At 44.1% G+C, this 25,850-nt stretch overlaps 1 protein-coding gene across 2 annotated transcripts in view; it reads right to left on the reverse strand.

Annotated features, from left to right (window-relative positions):
- Window positions 1–1,594: 1,594 nt before the first annotated feature.
- Window positions 1,595–25,850, reverse strand: part of LOC147417510 (TATA-binding related factor (TRF) of subunit 20 of Mediator complex) — a 47,556-nt gene continuing 23,300 nt past the window's right edge. The window contains exons 3-5 of one of the 2 annotated variants that reach the window (XM_086506863.1): window positions 3,236–3,324; window positions 3,047–3,133; window positions 1,595–2,003 (exon numbers count right to left, since the gene is read on the reverse strand). In XM_086506863.1, the coding sequence (XP_086362989.1) occupies window positions 1,782–2,003; window positions 3,047–3,133; window positions 3,236–3,324 (398 nt within the window). In that variant the 3' untranslated portion in view covers window positions 1,595–1,781. Of the gene's footprint in view, window positions 2,004–3,046; window positions 3,134–3,235; window positions 3,415–25,850 lie in introns of both variants that reach the window. The other variant, XM_086506862.1, reaches the window with a different exon arrangement.

The following is a 25,850-nucleotide window of genomic DNA, read 5'->3' on the forward strand; positions in this document are numbered from 1 at the left end:
GGATAGAGATGATGGTGGCACATGTCCTTTACCGATATGCAACTTAGCTCTAGCCTCTTCCCACAAGTGGGTTTTGATGTCTTCATTATGCACTTTTGCATTTATTGGGAGTCTCTTTATACCAAACAATAAACAAGAGTACACTACCTGTGAGAAAGTCTGTAATAAATTATATAAGACAGTGTCATGGTATCTCCTATACCTTACCATGTGAGGTATATCAAATACAAAGGGTTTATAGATTCAAAATATTTATCTGAACTTAGTTGGTAGCATTAAGTTTAACAAAGCATCCTTCAAAAAAAAATTTAAATCAAAGTATCATGACAACACAATGCTCACAACCATGTCACCAAGATGAGCCATGTGCATATAAAAAAAACAGTGTAATGAAGACAACAAAGTGCAACCAAAGCCTAAGTGAACATTAGTGATGCTCAAAATATATGGAAGGAGGGAGATGATGCTTTTGCCGTCAACTCCCCTGTCAAAGTGCTGAGGAATGATGAGATGTGGACATGCTTTATCAGTTACATTAATCGTCTAGAACGCAAGGTCAATTTTAAGGTTTAAATTCTTGTTCATACATCCTACATGTAAAGGAATTCTAGCCAAGATATGCTATGCACCACCATAATGTTTTGTTCCCATCCAATCTATAGTGCAAAGGGGTTTTTAAACTCGAATGGTCAAGGTATAGAAATAGGTAAAGCCAATTTTTAGTAATGTGATGTAGGTAGGGACTTTTTGAAAAAACTTTCAAGTCCACTAATGTGTGTGTGTGTGTGTGTGTGTGTGTGTGTGTGTGTGTGTGTTTGCACGTGCATGAGAGAGAGAGAGAGAGAGAGAGAGAAGTTTGTTTTAACGTCGTAGGAAACTATCCCAAGAGACCTTAAAGATTTATCCGACGAGGAGAGTTGAACTCAAGACCTGTTATTCAAGAGGGAAATGGCATAACCAATCTACCACACTTGGGTGATAGAGAGAGATATATACACAAAAACAGTGGCATTGACAGCACTCTTGGTTTCCTTATTTCAATTTGAATTTTCTATCATGGACAGCTAAGAAATCCTACACTGATGACTATATAACCAAAACACTTAAATTGTAAGCCCCTTGCTTTCTATGTATATTGCCAAAAAAATGTCCACATTCTGTAGACAACGGTTGTCAAAAGGTAATCAAGACCAAGTCCTTTTGAACCTTATGGAAAAAAAGTAGTGCATACATAAATAAGAATGTCAGTAAAAAATGGATGTAGTTAACATGGCAACAAAGCATTGTAGTGTGTATCGGGCGAAGTGCAAGATTGTTGTGCTCTACAAGCATGAAGAAGACTGCAACGAAGATTAACTTGTCTAGCCATATCCCTTTATATGCATGTCAACACAGTATTGTAGGACATTAAAGCATTCACAATAGGTCATGTAGGTCAAAACATACTCCTTTTCTATAGTAAACATTTACACACATGATTTCATGATGTGCGAGTTTGCATGACCGTTCAACGTTTGGATGGATACTTGCTTTAGGTCTATATCAACTTTACTCTTGAGAGAGAGAGAGAGAGAGAGAGAGAGAGAGAGAGAGAGAGCACCAATAAACTTGTTCATATCTAAGCCATCTACCTACTTTTCCACCCACCAAACAAAATTGGTAGGCCTCGTAAATTTTCTCTTGTGACTAGTCACACTTGATTTTTTGTTGATCTTGAAATGACTAAATAACAACAAGAGGATCATAAAATAGTCATGAAGGTATGTACATGATAGCCAGCTTCAATTTCTCTGAGACAAAAAATGTGTCATAAGAGTAATGTACTGCACTGCTGTGTGCTGCCAGCTATATGTGTCTGACAACATATAGTTCCCAAAGGAAGCCTCTAGATTTGTAATCTTGCCATTTAAGGATTGCTTGGTAAGCACATCCTGCCATAGGTCCACAAACTCCTGTAAAAGCATTCGACTCTTCTCTATAGATGAAACAGGAAGATACTCCACCTGCAAATTTTTCAGGAATATGAGCTTCAAATACCGAACACCTTCATTAATGTTAGCTGCCGATACAAAAGATTACTACAAACAACATGCCATGCATCCATTTATGAAGTGCAAGGCTTGTTTGCCAACTTAGAATTCAACCTAGTTTTGATTACTGTTAGTTCTCAGATATATGTACCTATTTACACCTTGACAAACCTGACATTCCAAACAAAATGTACTGGTAGCCGGTAGCCATAAATTGACAGCTACACAGCACAGATCTTCTAGGCAAAAAGTTGAGTCTTACTTAAACAATCCTCCAGAAGGGGTTAAACATGTTTTTTCCCCAAGAGAGGCAAAAGCTCTTACGTAAGGCAACACCATGAAATGTAAAATTTATGACTAAATGTAAGATTTATGTGATGCTCCATATGTGAATCCATACTCAAAAAGAGAGGCCCAAATTGCTTAAACCTGCTACCCTGCACACTCTACTTAAGTCAACCGACGCAAACACGTCATGGAAAAAGACACACCACCTTTACACCATTGAGTATGTATCCTTCCTCTGCATAGGGGCATCCAAGTACCAGACCTTTTAGTCCACAAGCAAACACTCCTGCCCCCTAAAAATGTAAGACAGCTCTGAAAATTATAGATGAGAGCTCCACACCTTGGTAAAGAGCCTGACGATTGACAATATACTTGCAAGAAGTAGATGTTCTTTTGGAGACAATACAGAAGGGATTAGAAGAGGGTGCAAAGCACCATTGAGCTGCCCTTATGGAGATACACTAAACAGAAGACGGTCACATGTATCTCCAATAGAACAGGAGGAGAATGCACACTCTTTTACCAGAAAATATGCTCTAGAAGACTGCCTTAATGGAGCAAGCACAAGGAACAGATATGAAAGATGACTGACATAGAGAACAACGCTTCAGTCAAACCGCAGGGCTGTGATGAGCTTTTGGCAAGGTCAAAAAGAACATCCATACAAGAATCTAACCAGCATATCTTTCAAAGTTTTAAGCATAAAAAATCTAAAAATAACTGCTTACCTCCAGAAAAATTCCACGAATGCTCTCACCATTCAAAACAGCCCTGCCTGCTTTGAGATTGAAATCGCCAAGCTGGAAGTGGTAACCCTGAAAATACTCTTCGTAGCTCAGACACAAGAAAATATTGGCATCTGACACGAATGCCTGTACAAAACTAGAGCGACAAGAAAATTGAGAAAGGGTTCTTGCCTCAAATACAAGGGTTAGACGGTTCCTATATGTTTGCAGCTTCTCCATAATTTCTTGGATGTTTGAATCCGCCTCCACAACCATGTGCTCTGCTCGTAAAATGAAGAAATATTTGGTTGGATTGTCCGAAAAGAAAACACCAAGTATGTCTCGAGCACAGTCAACCGAAATGGCTGCATCTGCAATGCACATAACAAACCTTATGGCTTTCATATTCTTTCCTGCTTGTGGTTTTGCCCTGCAGAAAAATCAGAACAAGATAGGACCAGAAAAACCCAACAACGCCAAACTTAACAAGAGAAAAATACCTCAAAACACTACTCGAGTGCAGAACCGAACGACCAACTTGAAACCTAGCATCTTGTGTCAGATGCAGCGGAAGGGTTTAAGGATTTTAACTCGGATCTAGTACTTGCACAAACACAAGGCTGCTTTACTTCACTTGAGAGAACTGAACACAATGAAAGAGAGCGAGTACTTGCTTTGATTACTTGCACAAATGCTGATACAATAGCTAAATGTTGAATGTTGATGCTTCATGCAAAAACGCTGGGCTGATCTGATGCTGTAGAACTGCAAAACGTTGGGCTGATCTGATGCAAAAACGTTGGCTGAACTGATGCAAAGCGTTGGGCTGAACTGATGCAAAACGCTGATGACGCTAAGATGTTGGCGATGGAAATGCTGCCCCTGCGGGGTTCTCATGTCCCAAAAACTGAAAGCCAAGTGACTCTTTTATAGGTTTTTTCTCCATTTGCCCTCCCTACTTTTTACAAATGTCAAAGTCACTTATTAATAAATGACTTAAGTGACTAATCATATGCCTATAAGCTTAAGTGACTATACTGTGCAAGTGAGGTATGCAACTATGATTTGCCTGATCATGCACATCCTTCTAGGGGTTCACAAAGTGCCAAGCTAGATCCTAAACTATACTAACATTGATGCTGACCTGTAGCAGTAGCCTGTTGAAACCGGCCCATCGGGTGGTAGACGTTAGCTTTCACCCAAATCTTTCCTTGACTTTACGACAAAGAGAAACTTTGCAAATGAACCTGAACTGGAATCAACACTTCAAACAAACCACGGCTTGGCAGCTAGAGTGCTACCAAGCAGACAGCGACACCTTGTAGGCCCCAAAGACAAACGCCCCTTTCGGTATTTCTTTATTCTTATTAAACTTGAGATACAACGTGCAAGTTCCTACAAGCTGCCCCGCTTTTACCGGGCTGAAAATGACCCACTCTAGCCCGATTTTGGCAACATAACCGTAGTAGAAGGCTTCACAGATAAAATTCCCATGCAAAAGGTGACTTCCCCGGCGCATATGAGCACTTGCCCAAGCTTGGCGAGAATCTGCAGCACGCTGAATTCTCTGTTTTTCGCCCAAAAATGCACCAAATCACCCGTACAACGATCCCATCGTCTCCCCGAAGCTCCTAGGGGTATTAGGAATCAATTAGGGTCAAAACCCCAAACCTGCAAAAAGTACACAGCAGACTGTATTTTACTGTTTTGGGCTCCGTTTCGCGTGCTGGTCACATCTATCGCAAGCCCTCGTACTCCCATCCTGTGGGGCTACTTGCCCTTTTGATCGGACAAGATTTCCCACGTGAAATCTCTCTGAATTCACCTGTACCTACGGGGGATTAGCAATTAGCTAATCAAGTACCTGGACAAGAGGCTCTTGCCTCGGCATACGCGCATGAACCCACACAATTGTACATACAAATGGAAAGCCCTTCAGCTGGGCATTACGATTCTGTATTCAAAGGGGGAGAGAGGTGCGCTAGAGCGGAATCATCACGCTACATAGAGCAAGGGGGAAGGCAAGCTTTCCATTGAAGCCGTGATCACTTGCACCCACTACGCACACACACGGTAGTTCACTTAGGAACAAAATTTAACCCCCTCTCTCAGTTTGGGTGCCCCCTCTTGAGATGAGCCTGGCAATTGCATCCACTTTGCCTCTTTTGAGTTAAATTCCTAGTACCCACCAACTTATAAAGTGTAGCGAGGAGCCTAAATGACTTTTGAAATGAGCCTAGACACCCTTTTACTGCTCGGATTCCAGTGCCGACTGGCCCGACCATCTTGTGAAATTGCTCTCACCAAATGTACACGGAGGGGCTACCATGTCCTCGAAGTGGCAGCTCTCGAGGACACCCTCATGTAAGAGTTGGCAACGGAGCAACAAAAACAAGACGTACTCAGCATCCATGTGACTGCCATTGGCAAATCAACATTCCACACACGAGAGTCCATGAAAAAAAATACACCAGATTCTCACCACTGACTAGTATGTGCCCCCCTTGCCCTCCTCTCTCGCTAGTAGCGTCCCATACCACCCTATACTAGAGTTGGGAGAGCTTGTCAAGCTGCGTCATCATGGCCCCATGTGCTCTAGTAGTTTTATGCACGTTGCCATGTCGTGCATACGAGCAGGAGGGAAGCTCTGATACCAATGTTAGTCCCACGACGGATCCATCCTACACACATGACATGACACAAGCCAAACTCACACCTAGACACACGTAGTGAGCGGACATCACACTCACCTCCTAGCCATAGAGCCAATACAGGCTCACCCCTAAGCCTGGCAACCTGGTGGGCTAGCCTCTGTCACAAGGGCCAGTGTCCCATACCACCAAACCCACACTAGTACGGGTGTGCAGGCCGTTGGGCAGAGCTGCCAAGGGCCAGGAGTCCAAGTGTGGTGATCACACAAGATGTCTCACAAATGAGACTCAAGTCCTATGTATAGGACATCATAACCAAAGGGCCATGTTCACACTGGCCGAACATAACTGCAGGCGCCCATCCTGATGTCTGGGGACGTAACATTTGGGGTATTTTGCTACTACTATTGGGGTACTCGGGCACTTGTGGTACTTGTTACCATATACATGTGGTAGTGATGTGTGTGAACACATTTAGGACCGCCGAGACATTTTTTCCCTCACTAGGAGGTTTTTTGCCCCATGCATCGTATATACGCCCATCATTACAGGGCTATCAATTTTTCCATAGCACACTTAAGTAAAACACTCTATGTCGTGTGCCTTGAGCTTCCTTCGTCTTCCCCAAGCTGTGTGTGTTTTCCTGCAACCCTAATTCCGAAAATTGGTATCAGAGCAGGTTGCGTCCTCCCGGGCTTAGTCGCCAGCACCTCCAGCACACGCATGCTCACTTTCTCCGCTTTCTGTGAGCTTTGGCAAGCGTTTGCAGCTTTTTGTCAGATAATTTATTTGGGCTCATTTCGGCCTCCGTTTCCACTACAAGCAGTACTGTGCAAGCTATTTCGTCATTTTGTGCAGATTTTCTGTCACTGCCGTTTTCTGCATAGCAGGTCCCTTACAGTCTTCTACAGTTTGCGCTATTTACCACGTGTTGTTCCCACTTCGTTTCTCCTCTTTTCAAGCAGTTTTCACATCAGGTGCAGGCATTCGCCATGACCGACAACAACACAGGTGTGTTCAACATGTTTACTACTGAGACAGATTGGATGGGGATAATTACCCTATGTGGGCTTACATGATGCAACATGTTCTTGTGTCCAAAGGGTGTCTGGAATATTGTGCAGGGCATTGATGTACATCCTGGATCTGAGGATGTAGGCGATGTTGAGGATGTTGCACGTCTTGCTGCAAGGATTGCTGTTGTTAGAGTTGTTTTGCCTACGGTAGAACAAGCTCGTTGGGATGTAAAGGATGCGCAGGCTCATGCATTGATTGCGTTGTCTGTGAAGCACACTATTACTCCTCACAGTCGTTTAACGAAATCTGCAAAACAAGCTTGGGATATTCTGACTGGTCTTTATGCAAGTCGCAATGAGGCAAAAATTGCATCGCTGCGTAAAGAGCTGGAGTCGAAGATTATGCATGAGGAAGATGATATGGACACTTTCCTTGCTGGTGTCAAGGATATCAATGAGCAACTTATTTCTGTAGGTGAAGTCATTTCACATAGTTCCGTTGTGCAGAGTGTTCTCGATGCCTTGCCAAATTCTTACCAGACTTTGGCTAGTACTTGGAGACTTATAACCCAAGGAAATTCTGAAGTTCTCATGTTTGATGCATTATGCACATTGTTATTGAAAGAGTTGCTTTCCAGGAAAAACGGGACTAGACAGCGTGCAGTTGAACAGGCCTTTATTGTTGCTCAAAGAAAAGGTGGTAACAGTAATACAGCCACTTCTCATGGTTCTTTTGCAAGTAAAAATCACATGTTTCTAATGCTTCTGCTTGCAGCAATTTGTTTGGAAATTCTGGTGATAAGGGCAAAAAGAAGATGCGTTGCCATTATTGTAAAGCTAATGATCACTTGATCAAGCAGTGTCCTAAGTTGAAGGCTAAAGAGGCTAAGAAGAAAGAGATTGGTTCCACTACTAATGTTGGTTCCACTATAAATGCAACTATTATTGAGTCTTCTGTGAAAGGAGACTGTGATGCTGATGCTGATGTTGATGCAGAATGGGCTTTTAGTGCAGAATGCACTTATAATCCTGTCGTCCATAATGCATGCATGTCAGTTGCTACAGATTCACATGTGTGGTATTTTGACAGTGGTGCTACAAAGCACATTACCTCACATCGTGATTTGTTCACCTCTCTTGAGTCTGTCCCTCGTGTGAATTCAGTTACTTGTGCCAACAATGCCTCTTATCCGGTTCAGGGAGTTGAAAAGATTGTGCTTACCGCTACAGATGCTAGTTCTTTCACACTTGCTGATGTACTTTATGTACCTGGGATCAAGAAGAATCTTTTGTCTGTATTTGCACTTGCTAGACTTGGTCTTGTAGTCAAATTTGTGGATGACAGATATACAGTACATGATCTCGCTTTTGGTGATGAAATTGTTGCATCTGGCATTTTATGCCGTGGGCTGCACAAGCTCACTTTGTATGACAAGTGTGGGAAGAATTTTGCAAATGCAATTGTCGATTCAAAGGCTATTTCAGATGCAAAACTTTGGCATGCACGTTTTGGTCATCTGAACTTCGTCAGTTTGCTGCGTTTACAGAAATCTGATATGGTTGCTTCTTTGCCGCCTCTTGAAGCACCTGTCAAACATGTTTGTGAAGGCTGTATTCTGGGTAAGATGCAGCGTTCTAGGTTTCCAAAGGATGGTTCACTTAGGGCCACATACAGGTTGCAGCTTGTGCATAGTGATGTTTGCGGGGCCCATGCAAACTCCGTGTCCTTGGGCAATTACCTGTACTTCATAACTTTTATTAATGATTATTCCAAGCATGCATGGGTATATCTGCTTAAAGCGAAGTCCGAAGTATTTATGTGCTTCAAACAATTTCTGGCAATGGTTGAAAATGTCTCGAAATGTTCTATTGGCACTCTCCGTTCCGATCGGGGGGGAGGGGGGGGGGATATATGTCTCATGAATTTAATGCATTTCTGACTAGTCGTGGGATAAAACACTAATGTACAATGCCTTATACGCCTCAACAAAATGGTGTTGCTAAGAGGAAAAACATGTCACTCACGGAAATGGCAGGATGTATGGTCAAAAGTCAAGCTTTGCCGCATTCGTTTTGGCTTGAGGCCATCATGTGTGCCACTTATGTATTTAACAGGTGTCCTACGAAAGCTTTGCAGTCTATAACTCCATATGAAGCATGGCATGATAGAAAGCCTTCTATTGAGCACATGTGTGTTTTTGGCCCTTTGGCATATGCTTTGGTGCCACAAACACAGCGCAAAAAACTGGATGATAAGGATGTCAAATGTATTGTTGTTGGTTATAGTGCTGAAAGCAAAGGTTATAGGTTGTATCATCCACAAACAAAGCGTATTCTGGTTTCACGGGATGTTGTGTTTGTGGAAGATTCTGTTCAGCCCTTGCTGTCATATACTAGAGACAGTAATGTAAGCTCACAAGACATTTATGACACTTTGTTGCCTCTTTTCAGTGGTGGAAGTTCGAATGTAAATTCCAATGAGGCAAATATACAGCCTATGGGGGTTTCTGAAACTGTTACAGATCAGCCTATTACTGATGCAGATGTACTTGATGAGGAAAGGCTGAAAACGAGCAGGCTAGAAGTATGACAAAATGGCTGGTGCATACATTGCGTAACAGTAAATTGGATGCACCTTTGTCTAGTCGCACTCGTTCAAGCTCTCGCCATGCATCTTATGCATCAGATTGTTATGCTTTGGCTATGTCTAGCTTACATAATGTTGAAGAACCTCTGTCTTTTGATGAAGCACAGACTTCAGAAAATTGGATGACTGCCATGCAATTAGAATATGATGCACTTATAGAAAATGACACATGGACTTTATGTGATTTGCCTCCTGGCAAAAAGGCCATTGGTACAAAGTGGGTTTACAAGTTGAAACGCAAGCCGGATGGTGAGATTGATCGCTATAAGGCTCGACTTGTTACAAAGGGTTATGCACAGCAAAAAGCCATAGATTATGAAGAGACTTTTGCTCCCACTTGTCGTATGACTACTATGCGTTTTCTATGTGCATTGGCAGCTCATTTTGGTTGGGATATACATCAATCAGACAATGTTACTGCTTTCTTGAATGGTGACATATTTGAGGAAGTTTATGTAATGCAGCCTCGCGGTTTTGTCAAGAAAGGACAAGAGGATAAAGTGTGCAAATGTAACAAAGCTTTGTATGGGTTGAAGCAATCTCCTCATACTTGGTATGAGAAGGCTGACATTCATTTGGTCAAACGAAGCTTTCGTAACAGTCCAACAGAAAGCACATTGTATGTAAAGCGTGAGGGTGATGTACTTCTCATTGTGGTTCTTTATGTGGATGATTTGCTAATCACTGGACCAAATGAGAGACAAATTGTTGAATTTAAGGCTGATTTGAATGCTACTTTCAAGATGAAAGATTTGGGCCAATTGCATCATTACTTGGGTATACAGTTTAAGCAATGTAATGGTGGTATTGCCTTGTGTTAGAAAAGTTACATAGAGACATTGCTATGTAAGTTTAGACTTGAGGATTGCAAACCTATTGCCACTCCCATGGAATGTCACATATGCACTTCACTTGCGCCACGTGGACATGCTTCTGCCATGGTCTAGCATCAATCATAGCCTAGCTTAGGATTGAGCCTGGCACTTTATGAGCCTCTAGCAGGACGTGCATGCCAGGCCGGTCATAGTTGCATACCCTCTCTTGCATAGTACAGATTTCAGCATGACCATTTTCCAGAGCATAGAACCCTTTTTTCCAAATTACACATTTTTCACTTATTTATTAAAAAGTGACTTTTGTTGGAAAAGTAGGTAGGGCAAATTGCTAAGAATCTATAAAAGAAACCCATTGGGCACTCAATAGAGGCAGAAAACAGGAGGGCTCAAGTGCACAAGAAGCGTGTAGCAGAGCAACCCCTCTTTGCGTTTTCTCAGCATGATGACTAGCGTTTTTGGAGGCCAGCTTCAGCGATTTGCAGCCCCTTCATCAGCGTTTTCAGTTCAGCATTAGCCTCACGTTCCCGCACCCTTGTGGTAGCAAATCCTTGCTGGTTCTGCCCCATGACAGCAGATGCACTAATGCTCAGTTTTCAACCAAAAGTCAGCCAGCATTTTCAGCACTTCCCTCACCAGCATTTTCAGCCAGCAAGGTCAGCGATATCAGCCTGAAGACCAGCGTTTTCAGCCCTTGATAGCATCAGATTCAGCAGCCACACTAAGCGTTTTTGCATCAGCCAGTAGACTCAGCCCCTAGCCTCGTCGTGGTTGCAGACCCTGAACCATCGACCACGCTAGCAGTCATCATCGTCGACATGATCGTCTTCGACATAGTCCCCTTCAATACCTCAGTACCTCAGTACCCTTCAGTATGTCAGTACGAATACCCAGCATTAGTAGCAACAGTACCCATTAGCATCAGCACCCAGTCATTGTAGTAGCATTTGTGCAATTATAAAGAAAGTACTTGCTCTGGCAACAGAGCAAGGGGGCCCTTGAGGGTTGGGACCCGACATCCCTGTGTCGTCTCTTTTCTCTCTCTTGTCTCTCTCTTTCTTTCGGTTCAGCTCAGTTTTTTCCAATGCAGTAAAGTGTCCCTTGTGTTTGTGTGCAGAGTACTAGATCCGAGCAAATCCTTATTCTCTTCCGCTGCACTTGACATGGAAACAGGTTTGAAATTGAGTCTTCATGATGCTCGTGATCCTGCAGATGTCACTCTTTACCAAATTGTTGCTGGATGCCTCATTTATGCATGCAACGCGAGGCCGGATATTCAGCTTGCAGTCTCACAGGTTAGCAGATTTATGCATAGCCCAGGATCTAAGCATTGGCAGGCTGTCAAGAGGATTTTCCGCTACTTGAGTGGCACTTTACATCTTGGCTTGTTTTATCCCAAGGGGGGATCATTGCCGCCAGACTTACATGCTTTTTCGGACTCAAATTGGGCTGGTTGTTTTGACACACGAGTGTCCACAAGTGGTTTTGTTTCATGCTTGGCAGTTCATGTATATCATGGTTGAGCAAAAAAGCAACCTACTGTGGCCACTTCTAGTTGTGAGACTGAGTACAGGGTAGTCTTCACAGCTACGGTTGACTATGTATGACTCAGACGCCTTATGGCTGATTTGGGTGTTGGACAGGACACTGCCAATACTATCTATACTAACGGTCAGAGCGCATTGGCAATTGCGAGGAACCCAGTTTTTCATGCTCGCACAAAGCACATTGAGGTGCATTACCACTATGTCAGGGAGAGGCTCTCAACAGGAGAGATCAATTTGGCTTATGTGCCAACAAAGGACACCCTTGCAGACCTTTTCACAAAGGCATTGTCTCGTGAGAAGTTCGAAGCTTTCCGCAAAGCTTTGGGCTTACTCCCCTTTTTGGATTGATCTTGTCCTCAGGGCATGGCACTTCCCTTTACTCTATGTGCCAGCTCTCATTCACCACATAACTCCAGGGGGGATTTGTTACCATAACATGTGGTAGTGATGTGTGTGAACACACTTAGGACCATCGGGGCATTTTTTCCCTCAGTAGGAGGTCTTTCCCCCCATGCATCGTATATACGCCCATCATTCAAGGGCTATCAATTTTTCCATTGAGCTTCCTTCGTCTTCTCCAAGTTGTGTGTGTTCTCCTGCAACCCTAATTCCAACAGTATTTTGGTACTTGGGCCCTGGGGTCCACTTGTGGTTCTTGAGATACTTGGGATACTGGATCCTTGCTACTACTTGAATTTGCGCTTAAGAAGGCATTTATCTCTTACCCAAGGTCAACTACTGCCGGGTGCACCCCTTGGCGACCCTACGCTCACACAAGGTTGCTTTTTTCCACCTCACATAGATTGGCCTACCGCAAATGCAAGGTCCGCTTTCAATGGAGAGGCTATACAAACCCTTCTTCCTGCCACTATTGCTAAATTGACTATTTTCTTATTTTTCGAGTAATTTCTCTCTAATGAAATTAGGATATTTAAATATGTGCACTTGAGAACTATTAAGTTAGAAACTGTAGATCTATACGAACTGATAACCATCAAGAACGGACACCTCTGATGTGTCATATGATGGGTGACATTAAGCATCGCGAAGAAGTTGTTCCGTAAGTTCGGTGAAAGAGACACGGTAACGGTTATCTTGATGCGTCACAGAATTGGTGGCAGGCGCATCAGATACGGAGTCCGAGGAGGAAATCCAAACTCGGTAAGAATTACGTGTAAATAGATGCAAGCACATGAATAACGATGGATTCTAAAAAGCTTTGAAGAAAAGCAGGATATTTTTAAGTGCTTTCCGAGAAAGCATCTGCTTTCCTGTGAGGGAAGTCTATGTCTACATTGCATTTGTGCACGAGGTTGCATCTGAAGACTCCTAGAGTGTGTTTGTGTAAGCATTTGTTTTCAACTTACGAGTTTTACTGAGTCTTAAACAGGTTTACACCATTTTCTAAAATTGTGTAGCTGTCCACTTATTAAAAAAAGCACTCTGTCTAGCTAAAAAAAAGAGAAGTAAAAACAGCGATCCCTCTCTCTCCTCTCCCTAGAAAAAGCTGTTGCCAACTCTCTCTCTCTCTCTCTCTCTCTCTCTCTCTCTCTCTCTCTCTCTCTCTCTCTCTCTATATATATATATATATATATATATATATATATATATATATATTTGTCACCCCCTCTTCACCTGCTATTGTTGGAAGAGCAGCATCAGCTTCCTGAGGCTATAAAAGCAACACTAGTATCCCACTCTTAATAGACTTGGGCAGTGCTAGAAGAAGGGGAGATTCTCCTGCAACGGACCCGCAAGTTCTTGCAAGGAGTTTGCGAAGGGAGGTTGCTTTCCATGCCGAGAGCAATAGGTGATAATTGTACATGAGATCTACGAGTCTTTGCTATTGTGTGTAACGGGAGGGCACCACATGCCAACAAAAAGAACAAGCGGAACAAACTTTAAGCACTTCAAAACAATTGAACTGGAAGAGATGCACGGCACACAAGACACGAAGTGGCAGATTTCCACCCCAAGAGAGCACCGGCCCCAAAACCCTGCCGCCCCTTTCGGTATTTCTATATATTGCTTCAACGCGTTACAACTGGGCGGCACTCCTTTGCACCTTCCATGCGGTAGGATGCCAAAGAGTGAGCCCTCTTATCATATTTAAAGGCCCTTGGCCCTCATAAGCAGTTTACATGAAAACCTAGTGGTCTAAAAGCATCTGATCTCCCAAAAGCCAGTGCCTGTCACCAAGAGGTGTATTTTTCATGTTGCCTTCTTTTTTTATTTTTTTTATTTTTACTTATTTTTCCCGCAACCCTTGAAAAGGTGCAAGTGGACATTGCATGGCCAGTGTGAAACGCTTGCGGCCGAACGGGTTTCTCACATCGAGAATCTAGGTCGGTCAGTCTGGGACTGGTCCGGCCAATCAGCACTAAATTTTGATGAGTATGGAAGCTTGTGTGCACCAAATGGAATTTGGGCCACTCAGCAAGTCACTTACAACTTTATAAGTTGGTGAGAACTCGGAATTTAAACTAAAGGGGAAAAGTGGAAACATGGCAGTAGGAGAGAAACCTACAGGTCAACACACACTCTAGGCTCTCATCCCAAGAGGGGGGCACCCAAAACTGAGAGAGGAGCTGATTTTTATCATTGTTACCTACAGTGTGTGTGTGTGTGAGTAGTGGGTGCACGTGTTCACAGCTTTAATGCAAAGCTTGCCTTGTCCTTTGTCTCTTGTAGCGCAACGATTTGCTCTCGTGCATCTTTCTCTCCCCTTTGCACACATGGTCATGCCCCACTAGCTGGGCTTCTCAATTGACTATGTACAGTTCTAGGGGTTTTATGCGCGTTTGCCAAGGCAAGAGCCTTCTGATCAGGAACCGGATTAGGTAGTTGACTATGTACAGTTCTAGGGGTTTTATGCGCATTTGCCAAGGCAAGAGCCTTCCGAATAGGTAATTGCTAATCGCCCACAGGTACGCACACTTCCATCGCAAAAGATTGCGAATTTGGAGAGTTTTCTCGCGTGAAAACTCATCCAAATCACAGGGGGACTGTCCCATTGCATGCGCACGCATAGACATGTTTGCTCCGCTAAAAATGATCCAAAACAGAGAATTAGAGCCTGCTGTATTTTTCTGCAAGTTTAGGGTTTCGCACCTAAATTGCAAGAAGAAGAAGAAGAAGAAGATTTTAACGTCGTAGGAAACTATCCCAAGAGACCTTAAAGATCTATCCAGCGAGGGGAGTCTCGGGAAGGAATTGGCATGCCTAGACAAGGCTATGGGCACTTGGCAGTGGCAAAACAGGGAATTTCGGCACACTTAAATTCTGTTACAGCTCACCAGAAAGCTTCTAAAATGCGAGGGAATCCATCCTAGACATGTGCTTTTGACCTACACGGGTTTTGGCGTCGTTATGCTGCTGAAATTGGATCAAAAACCTGCAATTTCAGCCCTCGCCAGGTTTGGACAGCTTTGTGAGACTTTGATCTACATGTCCGGATCGTTTGTTCTTAATTGAATAAAGAAATACCGAAAGGGGCGCCAGTCTTTGCGGCCTACACGGTGTCGGTCTTCGGGTGCGCAGTGACATTCTAGTCGCTAGACGCATTTGTGTTCTCTTTTCTTCCGAGTGCTCTGTGTAAAGTTAATAGGTAATCAAAATAGTACCACCCTCTACTGTGTACAGGCCGGTTATATGGTTCCATTGCCAGGATTTGAACCCGGGTCGCATGGGTGAAAGCCAGATATCCTAACCGGACTAGGCGACAAGCATATACTGTTCATGATGTTGCCCATCAACAAGCTAATCATGGATCCTTGCAAAATCTGAATCTTCAGCATATGTGTCTTCATTTTGTCTAGTTCACAATGGTACGGAATTAACACTGCTGAAATTTGGGGCTTTCATGACAACGCATTAGCCACCATGTTCCTTTTCCCTTGAACATGTACAATCTGAAAATGGAACATTGACAAGATGTTTGAGGAAAACAAGTATGTCCATGATATGGATAAAACATACACGAAGATAAAGATTGCTCTCGAGAAGACTCGGGCTAAGCAAAAGAAAGCTGCTGATCGTCACCATCGTGAACTTGTATTTTCACTTGGTGATTGGGTATTTTTGCGCCTTGAAAAAACCAGGTTAAGGAAACGGAAAGGCAAGGAACGTTTGTTTCCTAAGCTCAGCATGCGATATTATGGTCTTTTCAGATTCAGAAAGGATCAGTGACGTAGCTTATAGGTTGAAGCTACCAGAAGGCTGGAAAATACATAATGGTTTTCATGTCAGCCTTCAAAGGCCCTTTATTGGTGATGTGCCAGAGAATATGCTTGATGAGGAACAACCCGAAGTGGAAGAATTGGATGAGTTCTTGTTCTTGAACAGATATTGTCACATAAGGAAAGGAAGGTTAGAGGAAAGGTTGCAAGACGCTATCTTGTGAAGTTCAAGAACTATCCATGCTTGGATGCTAAATGGATGGTAGAGCCTGCATTGGTTGATTCACCTCAGCTATTGCAACTATATCTTGAAGCCTTTCATATGGAACCCACACTGACTTGATGTAGCTCCTTCAAGCCAGGTGAGAGCATGGTTCATGATGCTCAAAGGAGTCGTTTAGCAATTGTATCTACTCTTTCCATACAAAATTTGGCTAGAGAAGTTTGTGCTTGAGAGTACTAGAAGACTTCTATGCTTGATATATGTGTGGTAGCCAGGTTGGTGGGATTGTCTAATCGTCCAACGCTACATTTCCGAAGGCATGTACATCCTTGATTCCCATCATAGAATATATGTGATATCAAGAGATATCAACATGTATTATTGGCATGCAAGCGATGTCGCCAAGAGATGTTATTTTCATGTTGCCTTCTTTAAATATGTCCTACATATTTTTATTTGTTTTATTTTTATTTGTTTTATTTTTACTTGTTTTCCCCGGAACCCTTGAAAAGGTGCAAGTGGACATTGCATGGCCAGTGTGAAGCGACTGTGGCCAAGGTTTCTCACATCGGGAATCTAGGTCGGTCGGGGTCTGGTACTGGTCGGGCCAATTAGCACTAAATTTTGATGAGTATGGAAGCCTATGTGCGCCCACTCGGCAAGTCACTTACAACTTTATAAGTTGGTGAGAACTAGGACTTTAAATTAAAGGGGAAAACTGGACACATGGCAATAAGAGAGAAACCTGCAGGTCAACACACACACTCTAGGCCTCTTTTGAGTTAATGTGTCCCTTATGCCTCTTTCGAGTTAATTTCTAGTATACACCAACTTATAAGTGTCACGAGGGGCCTAAATGACTTTGAACTGAGCCTAGACACCCTTTTACTGCTCGGATTCTAGTGCCGATTGGTCCGACCATCTCGTGTCGGCCTGCCCTTCCCGACTACGGGTGAAACTCTAGGCCATCGGTCGTTTCACACTGGTCACGCAATATCAGACCATTTGTGACTTCAAAAAGAGGGTCCCAAAAATTAAATAAAAATCATCGGAAAGAAACCAACAACTAAAGTTAGCAGTTGCCACGTCCTCGTGACATACCCCCCTCTTGAAATCGCAAACGTCCTCGATTGCATGCCATATATACATGCCATTGATGATCTTGTGTTGTTAGCACGCTTTTATCATCGCATGTACCCGCAATCATGAAACATAGATACAAATGACTTAATGAGACCTTCATAATTTTGTCATTTCATCTACAATAGAAGTGAGCATAATACCTTTAGCATTTGTAAAACAGTGTCCACTTCTATTGCACTGAATCCGTATGTACATTTGATGTGCTAGCTCTATCATTACCCCTCCTTTGAGCACGTTGAGTTGGGGCATAGGTAGGTTGTAACCCAAAGGCCTCAAGGTAAAGCTACAATACAATCGGCGACTCTAGGAGTTCACACTCTTTCATCCACTTTGCATCCATAGGTGGATAGTTCTTGAACTTCACGAAATAGCGTCTTGCAACCTGTCCCTTAACTTTTCTTTCTTTTGGCCTATGCTGCAGAAGACTCGGCTAAATCTTCAGCTTTCTCTTCTCTTTCAGACTTCTGGAAAGCTTCAGGAGCCGCTTTTGCAAAGGACCTCTTTGCTGGTCTTTTCTTTGATGTACCCCCTTTCGCGTTGCCCTGAAACCCACTATGTTCTCCCTTCAACAAGGTATGACCAGTGTTGGCAACTTCCATAAGCTAAGTAAGGGTAGCCACTTTGTTCTTTGTACAATAATTGCTGAGCCCTTTAGGCAGCCCACAACAATACTTCTCAATCTGCTCTGTCAGTGGCACAAACCTGTAGGAGGTTACTGAGAGCAGCGCTTTGCAGAACCTCCGATTGTACTCCTTTTGGCTCTTGCAAGTAGCCGCAGTGAATTGGTGCCGATCTGTCATGACATCAGCTTCAAATTCATTTGACGGCCACGTAGATGTAGACATTTGCTTGAAGTATACCCATGTGGCGGTGTCTGTCCTTGCATCAACAGTGTCATCCACCATGTAAGCGCATTGTCTTTCAAGAAAGTGGTAGCTTTCCTGACCTTAGAAGCCTTTGTAAAATTCCCTCCTGCATAAGCTGTGTCAAACTGCTGGAGGAAAGTAAGAGCCTTCGTCTTATCCTCGAAGCCATTGAAAGTGCTAAACTTTACAGCTGCACCGCCTTCTTTGTATGCTTTTGGCTTTTCCAACACTCCCAAATTGTCGTAGGGAAGTATCTGCAACATGGGCACTATAGTAGGGATCATCGGCATTCCTTGGCCATTGAAATTTTGCGTCGTAAGTGCCATATCTGGCTGTTGTCCAGAAAACCAGCCATGCCAAAATTGCCATGTGGCACTCCAAACTGGCCCTGATTGCACTAAAACCCTTGTTGCATGCCAGTACATGGGGTTCGGCATGATGCCTTGCATACCCCCAAACACTGTTCATGGCATTACCTGCTGGTTTCCAGGCACATAACCAACCATACTTTGGAACACAGATCCACCCCCGAAATACCCAGGATGTACCGTGGGTGATGGAAAAACCTGATGCATTGCTTGGAAACTGGTTCCCTGTCCATTTAATGCAACATGTGGACTCTGAAGGTGGCGGGCTGAACTGGCAAACCTGTGACATTGGCGTCCTAACCACCTGTTCATGGACGGAAGGAACCTGTCTTGGAGTCCCAACAGACTCCGCAACATGCGAGTGCTCCTTGCCCTGCTGGGACGCACAAGGGACCTGGCCTTGATTGAGCCTCAACAAGCTCTATGCATGAGACGGTTGCCTTGTCTGCCGTGACAACTTGCAGATATTCCATAAACCTAGGATTCTGCACCAACCGAGAAAACACATTCACAGTGAAACCAGCCCGTGGGGCGGTAGGCGTTGGCTTTCACCCGAAATTCTTTACTTTAAACACACACAGAGTACTTTGCAAAGGTAACCTATAACGGGGATTAACACCTAAGTACACACACGGCTCGGAAGCTAGAATGCTCCGAGCAAACGCACACAACCTGTAGGCCCCAAAATTGGCGCCCCTTTCGGTATTTCTTTATTCTTTAACAGAGGGAATAAAACCTGTGATCTCCTACAAGCTGCCCCGCACAATCTAGGCTAAGAAACACCTGTTCTGGCCCGATTTCGACAGCATAACTGTACTAGGACGCTTCACAGTCAGTATCCCCACGCAATAGGTGACTTTCCCGACGCATACGGACACTTTGCAAAACCTGGCGAGAATCTGCAGCAAGCTGAATTCTCTGTTTTCTGCCCCGAAAATGCGCCGGTTCACCTGTACAACGGTCCCCTCGCGTCCCCGAACCTCCTCGGGGTGATAGGGTCCGTTTAGGGCCGAAACCCTAAACCTGCAAAAATACACAGCAGGCTGTAATTCCCTGTTTTGGGCTTGGTTTCGCGTGCCGGTCGCATCCATAGCAAGACCTCGAGCTCCCGCACCTGTAGGGCTACTTGCCCTTTGAATCGGACGAGATTTCTCACGTGAAACCTCTCCGAATTCACCTGTACCTGCGGGGGATTAGCCGCTAGCTAATCCAGTACCTGTGCAAGAGGCTCTTGCCTCGGCAATCGCGCATGAACCCACATAATTGTACATTGGTCAAATCAAAAACCCACTAGAGGGGCATAACATACTGCTCATAGGGGAGAGAGAGAGCAGTGCGTAACGTGCAAGGCATCACTCCTGGCACCGCACTGTACATGAGGGGGAAAGGAAGCACTCCATAGCTCTTAACCTGTGACAGTTTGCAAATGAGGCCTCTCCCAGCATGAAATTCAGTGCCAATTCTTCTTGCATGAGGAAAGTGCACAAGAGTGTGCCACTTGGCGCATTTACAAGCCATTTCCCGTTTCGGGGTTGCCGCCTAAAAATCTCTTGCCCAGTTGACTTCGCGGCAGAGTTGTAAAGTGTTCCCCTAGTCATACCGAAGGTAATGATGCGAACACATTTCGTGGCCCAAAATAGCAATTCCCTAAATTTTAGGAAATGATTCCGTTGGGCTCCCTGTGGTCATCTGACCATCTATCCTCATTGGGACCGCATCCAAAAGTGCAATGTGGCCCAACTGTTGGATACTTTCTGTTGGTAATCACACCTTGACTTTAGGCCTTTATTGAGTTCACTTCCTAGTATCCACCAACTTGCGAAGTGCGACGGGGGGACCTATATGATCTTGCTCTGAGCCTAGACATCCTCTTACTATACGAATTCCAGTGCCGACCACTACCCATCTGCAGGTGAAACTACCGTTCACATTGGCCATACAATGTCCGACCGTCTGCTACTTCAAGAAGAGGGTCTCAAAAATAAAACAAAACCCATTGGAAAGAAACCAACAACTAAAGTTAGCAGTTGACACGTCCTTGTGACATAGTTAATAGTTGCCATGTCCCCGTTTATGCTATCAACACTCTTTTATCATCGCATGTATCCGCAAAAAAGGTCATAACACATAGATACAAATGACTTAATGAGGCCTTCATACTTTTGTCATTTCCATCTATTACACTGAATTCATATGTACATTTGATGTACTAGCTCTATCATTACCCCTCCTTGCACACGTTGGGTTGGGGCATAAGTAGGCTGTAACCCAAAGGCTTCAAGGTAAAGCTGCAATAAATTTGGTGAGTCTGACAGTTCATGCTCTTCCATCCACTTTGCATCCATAGGCGGATAGTTCTTGAACTTCACCAAATAGCGTCTTGCAACTTGTCCTTTAACTTTTCTGTCCTTATGTGTCAAAACTTGCTCAAGCACCAAGATCTCATCGAGTTCCTCAACTTCTCGCTGATCCTCATCTGGCATATCTTCTGGCACATCACCCACGAAGGGTCTTAGAAGACTCACGTGAAACGCATTATGAATCTTCCACGCATCAGGCAATTTCAGCCTGTAAGCCACATCGCTGATCTTGTCAAGCACTTGAAAAGGCCCATAGTAACGCATGCTGAGCTTAGGAAACAGCCGTTCCTTGCTGAAACCGGCATGTACTTTCAAAAAGGACGGTAGACTTTAGACTTAAACTTTATTTGCTTTCACCCATTTAATTTGTCGCCCACTTTACCTGTACTTTCAAGACACAACAAAGGGGGAAGGGATACAGGCTGCTAGATTGCACCTGTATGAGAAGACTGACACCAGATTGGTCCCTAAATAGGCGCCCCTTTCGGTATTTCTTTATTCTTTAAAGAGGAAATAAAAGCTGAGGTTCCCTACAAGCTGCCCCGCACAATCTTGGCTGAATTTCAACTGTTCTGGCCCGATTTCAGCAGCATAACTGTACTAGGACCCTTCACAGTCAGTATCCCCACGCATTGGATGACTTTCCCGACGCATTCGGACACTTTACAAAACCTGGCGAGAATCTGCAGCACGCTGAATTTTCTGTTTTCTGCCCCGAAAATGCGCTAGATCACCTGTACAGCGGTCCCCTCGCGTCCCCAAACCTCCTGGGGTATTAGGGTCCGTTTAGGGCCAAAACCCTAAACCTGCAAAAATACACAGCAGGGTGTAATTCACTGTTTCGGGCTCCGTTTTGCGTGATGGTCGCATCCGTAGCAAGTCCTCGAGCTCCCGCACCTGTAGGGCTACTTGCCCTTTGAATCAGACGAGATTTCGCACGTGAAACCTCTCCGAATCACCTGTACTTGCGGGGGATTAGCCGCTAGCTACTCCAGTACCTGTGCAAGAGGCTCTTGCCTCGGCAATCGCGCATGAACCCACACAACTGTACATTGGTCAATTGAAAAGCCCACTAGAGGGGCATAACATACTGCCATAGGGGAGAGAGAGGGCAGTGCGTAGCGTGCAGTGCATAGGGGAGAGAGAGGGCAGTGCGTAGCGTGCAGGGCATCACTCCTGGCACCGGACTGTACATAAGAGGGAAAGGAAGCACTCCATAGCTCTCAACTTGTGATAGAAACTGCAAAATGAGCCTCTCTTCTGTAAAATCAGCGCCACTTCTTCATGCATGAGGAAAGTGCACAAAAATGTGCCACTTGGCACATTTACAGGCCATTTCCCGTTTCGGGGTTGCCGCCTAAAAATCTCCCGACCGGTTGCCCAGTTGGCTTCGCGGCAGAGTAATAAAATGTTCCCCTTGTCATTCCGGAGATAATGACGCGAACACATTTTCAGGTCCCAAAATAGTAGTTCCCTAAATTTTAGGAGATGCTGCCATTGTATCTTTCTAGGTCATCTGACCCCCTTTGTACACTGCAGCCACACCCAGAACTGAAATGTAGCCACTGTAGCAAAGGATTCCACTTTGGCTAGTCAATGACCCCACTTTGGCTAACCATAGTCCTTGTCCAACCTTAGTGCTCTCTTGCCCTCACGCCTGGACTCCCTCTGAACAGTTCCACACTAGCTATGCAACGCAGGGCAGTTAGATTTCCCGAGGGGTGTTTCCAAAAAGTGAAAATGAATAAACAATAATAAAGAAATCAACAAAAAGGATAGATAGTAGTCACATGCTTGTGACACTTGCCCTTCATCTTCTTTAACCTTGCCTTTTCGAACCTTAACAGAACCCAATCACCAGGTGATAACAACAATTCACGACGGTGACGATCAGCAGCCTTTTTCTGCTTTGCATGAGTCTTCTCCAAGGCAACTTTAATCTTCTTATACATCTCATCCATGTTCTCAGCATATCAATCTGCCTCAAAGATCTAGTCCTTTGTATGCAAAATGGGAGGAACCTTTTTGCCGCCTTCAACAATCTCAAGAGGTGCTTTGCCAGTAGACGAATGCACCATATTATTGTACGCATATTCAAGCATAGGCAAATACTGTTCCCACTTGCCCTTATTATCTGACACATAGCATTTCAGCAGATCTAAGACAGTAGAATTAGCCTCTTCTGACTGTCCATCAATTTGTGGATGAAACGAAGACGAGAACTTAAGCGTAGTGCCCATGTTCTCAAACAATCCTCTCCAGAACAAACTGGTCATGCGAGGATCACGATCACTGATAATCGATTGTGGCATACCATGGTACTTAAAGACATTGTACATGAACAAGCGTGCCATCTGATCACATTTTATCTTCTTTCTAACAGGGATAAAATGGGCCTGCTTGCTGAACCTGCAGATAATGGTCCATATACCATCATTCCCTGTTGGCGTTCTTGGAAGATCAAAGATAAAGTCCATAGCAATGCTTTCCCATGGCTTATCCGGAATCGGGAGTGGTTGTAACAACCCTAGTGCCTTTTGCCTGTCAAACTTGACCTTTTGGCAAACTATGCATGCTCGCACAAAGGCATCCACATCTCTCCTCAAGGTAGGCCAATTGAAGAATGTCTGTACCGCTTTAACTGTTGCATCAATGCCACGATGCCCTGCATACGGTGGGACATGACTCCCTTTCATGACCTTATGTCGCAGTGGCCTAGTGACACAAAGTCTGCCATGCATCATCATAAAACCATCTGTGAGGAGGTAGTGCTCGTGATGTTGCCCCTCTTGTAACTGTTCAAAGATCCTTGCAAAATCTTCATCAGCAGTATATTGTTCCTTCATGTCATCTAACTCATGATGATAAGGAATTGACACAGCTGAAATTTGTGGCTTTCTTGATAACGCATCAACCACAACATTCTTCTTGCCTTCCACATGCATAGTCTGGAAGTGGAACATGGAAAGAATGTTTGCCCATCGCATATGCTTTTCGGATAACTTTGATTGTGTCAAGAAGTATCGCAAGGTCTGATGATCTGTTTGGACAACAAAATCAGCATCTAAGAGGTAGGTGCTTCTAGCTAGAAAGCGCATGAATCACGGCCAAGGGCTCTTTCTCATAGACTTGCATAGTCCTCTCTGGCCCTTGCAAAATTCGGCTTTCATAAGCTACTACCCGTCCATTTTGCATTAGCATTGCTCCGATGCTACTGCCACACGCGTCACACTGGACCACAAATGACTTCTTGAGATCTAGTAAAACAATAACTGGATCTGAAGTCAACTTTTCCTTTAAGAGACTAAAAGCTGAAATCTCTTTTTGGGTCCATCTGAAAGTGACCTCTTTCTTTTGCAAAGCGTGAAGAGGCGATGCTATCTCTGCAAAATTTCTAATAAACCTTCTATAGTAGGAACACAATCCCAAGAAGCTTCTGACTCTTGAATTGTTTTGGAGTGGTTATTTGGTGCTGTCGTGATTGATTCTTGACTTGGAGTGTCCAAGTCTGTTACAGTGATATTAGAGCACGATCGATTTCTCTTCTACAAGAAATCCGATCCCCAATTTTTTTTTCCGCGGCACCTATGGCTTCACGCAAGGATCAGTCGACTCCCTCTGCATCCGGAGATGCGGGTAGGGATCACAACGAAGATTCCGGCAGAGAGTATGGCCCGCCTCGACCTACTCAGGCGGAGCAAAGAGAGATGAAGCGTCGTCAATTGATCGGCGATGCAAGAAAGATGATGCTTAGTTTTGTGAAGGATCCGAAATTGGCAAAATATATGAGCGAGACTTCTTTTCCGGAAGTGCATGCGCAGTGGCAAAAAACCACTACACCACCCCCGAAACCCGCTCTCAAGAAACCTTCTGATCACAAACAATATTCAGAGAAGGAATTAGAAGAGGTGGTTGATGCACGGATTGCTCAGCTTTTTGACGCGTAGAAGAAAGCCAAAAAGCGCCGCAAAAAGCAGAAGAAAGGCACTAACTTCCCGAGTTATTTGGGTCGTCACTCAACATTTGACAAAGCAAAGAAACAGAAGAAGCATGTTGACTTTGAAGGAGTAACCAGTCCTTCTTCTTCTTCTTCTTCTGACAGTTCTTCTAGCTCTTCAGATTTGAGCGAAGAAGAAAGAAAAGGCAAAAAGCGAAGCAAGAAACAACGCTTCGGAAAGGGCAAGAAAAAGGCAAAGAAGTCTAAATCTCGCCCAGTGACTGACAGTTCTACAGAGGACTCGTCTACAGACAGTTCAGACTCCGATGACGGAAACTTATGCGAACAAGAAGAATTTTTACAAAGCCAACCAGTATGACTTTTTGGAAGATAAAAGCAAGAAAGTCCGAGACTTTAAGGAAGGTGGACACTCGATCAAATTTGACACTTTTTCAGGATACTCAGATGCTTCGAAGGCTTTGTCTTTTATACAGCAGTTTGACATTGCTTTCGCGGGAGGACGCTACTCAGAGCACTCCAAGATTCGGAGAGCTGCCTCTTACTTTAAGGGGAATGCTCGAACTTGGTGGTCCACGCTTCTTTTGAACAAGACTGCGCCAGTTAAATGGCTGAAATTTAAGAAGCTTTTTATTTCTTCTTGGCTGATGCAAGAGTATGAACGTGGTATACGAGCTGCTTGGAACCATCTTCGGATGACCAAGAGGGATACAGTGGATGCTTATTGCCTCTTCATTCAAGAAAATCTCATTCAGAGAACAGATTGAGTGGTTTACCTTGGGTCTACCTACAGAGATCCGAGATCACTGCTTGGAACAAAAATCAGCTTCTATTCAAGAGTTGATCAGTCATGCGAAACGGGGCTTTGCCATTTACTCTGGCAGTCTAACCTACCCCACCGATGAGGTCATGACACGAGCCGAACAGACTTCAGCGAATGAAAGTAGAAAGAGAAAGAGCAACCCAGAAAAGAAGGATGCACGACCCAAGCTTACTCCCGAGGAGAGAGCTCGCTTCATC

The sequence above is a fragment of the Adiantum capillus-veneris genome, chromosome 30 (genome assembly GCF_014529385.1).
Source record: "Adiantum capillus-veneris isolate H3 chromosome 30, ASM1452938v2, whole genome shotgun sequence".
Taxonomy (NCBI): Eukaryota; Viridiplantae; Streptophyta; class Polypodiopsida; order Polypodiales; family Pteridaceae; genus Adiantum; species Adiantum capillus-veneris.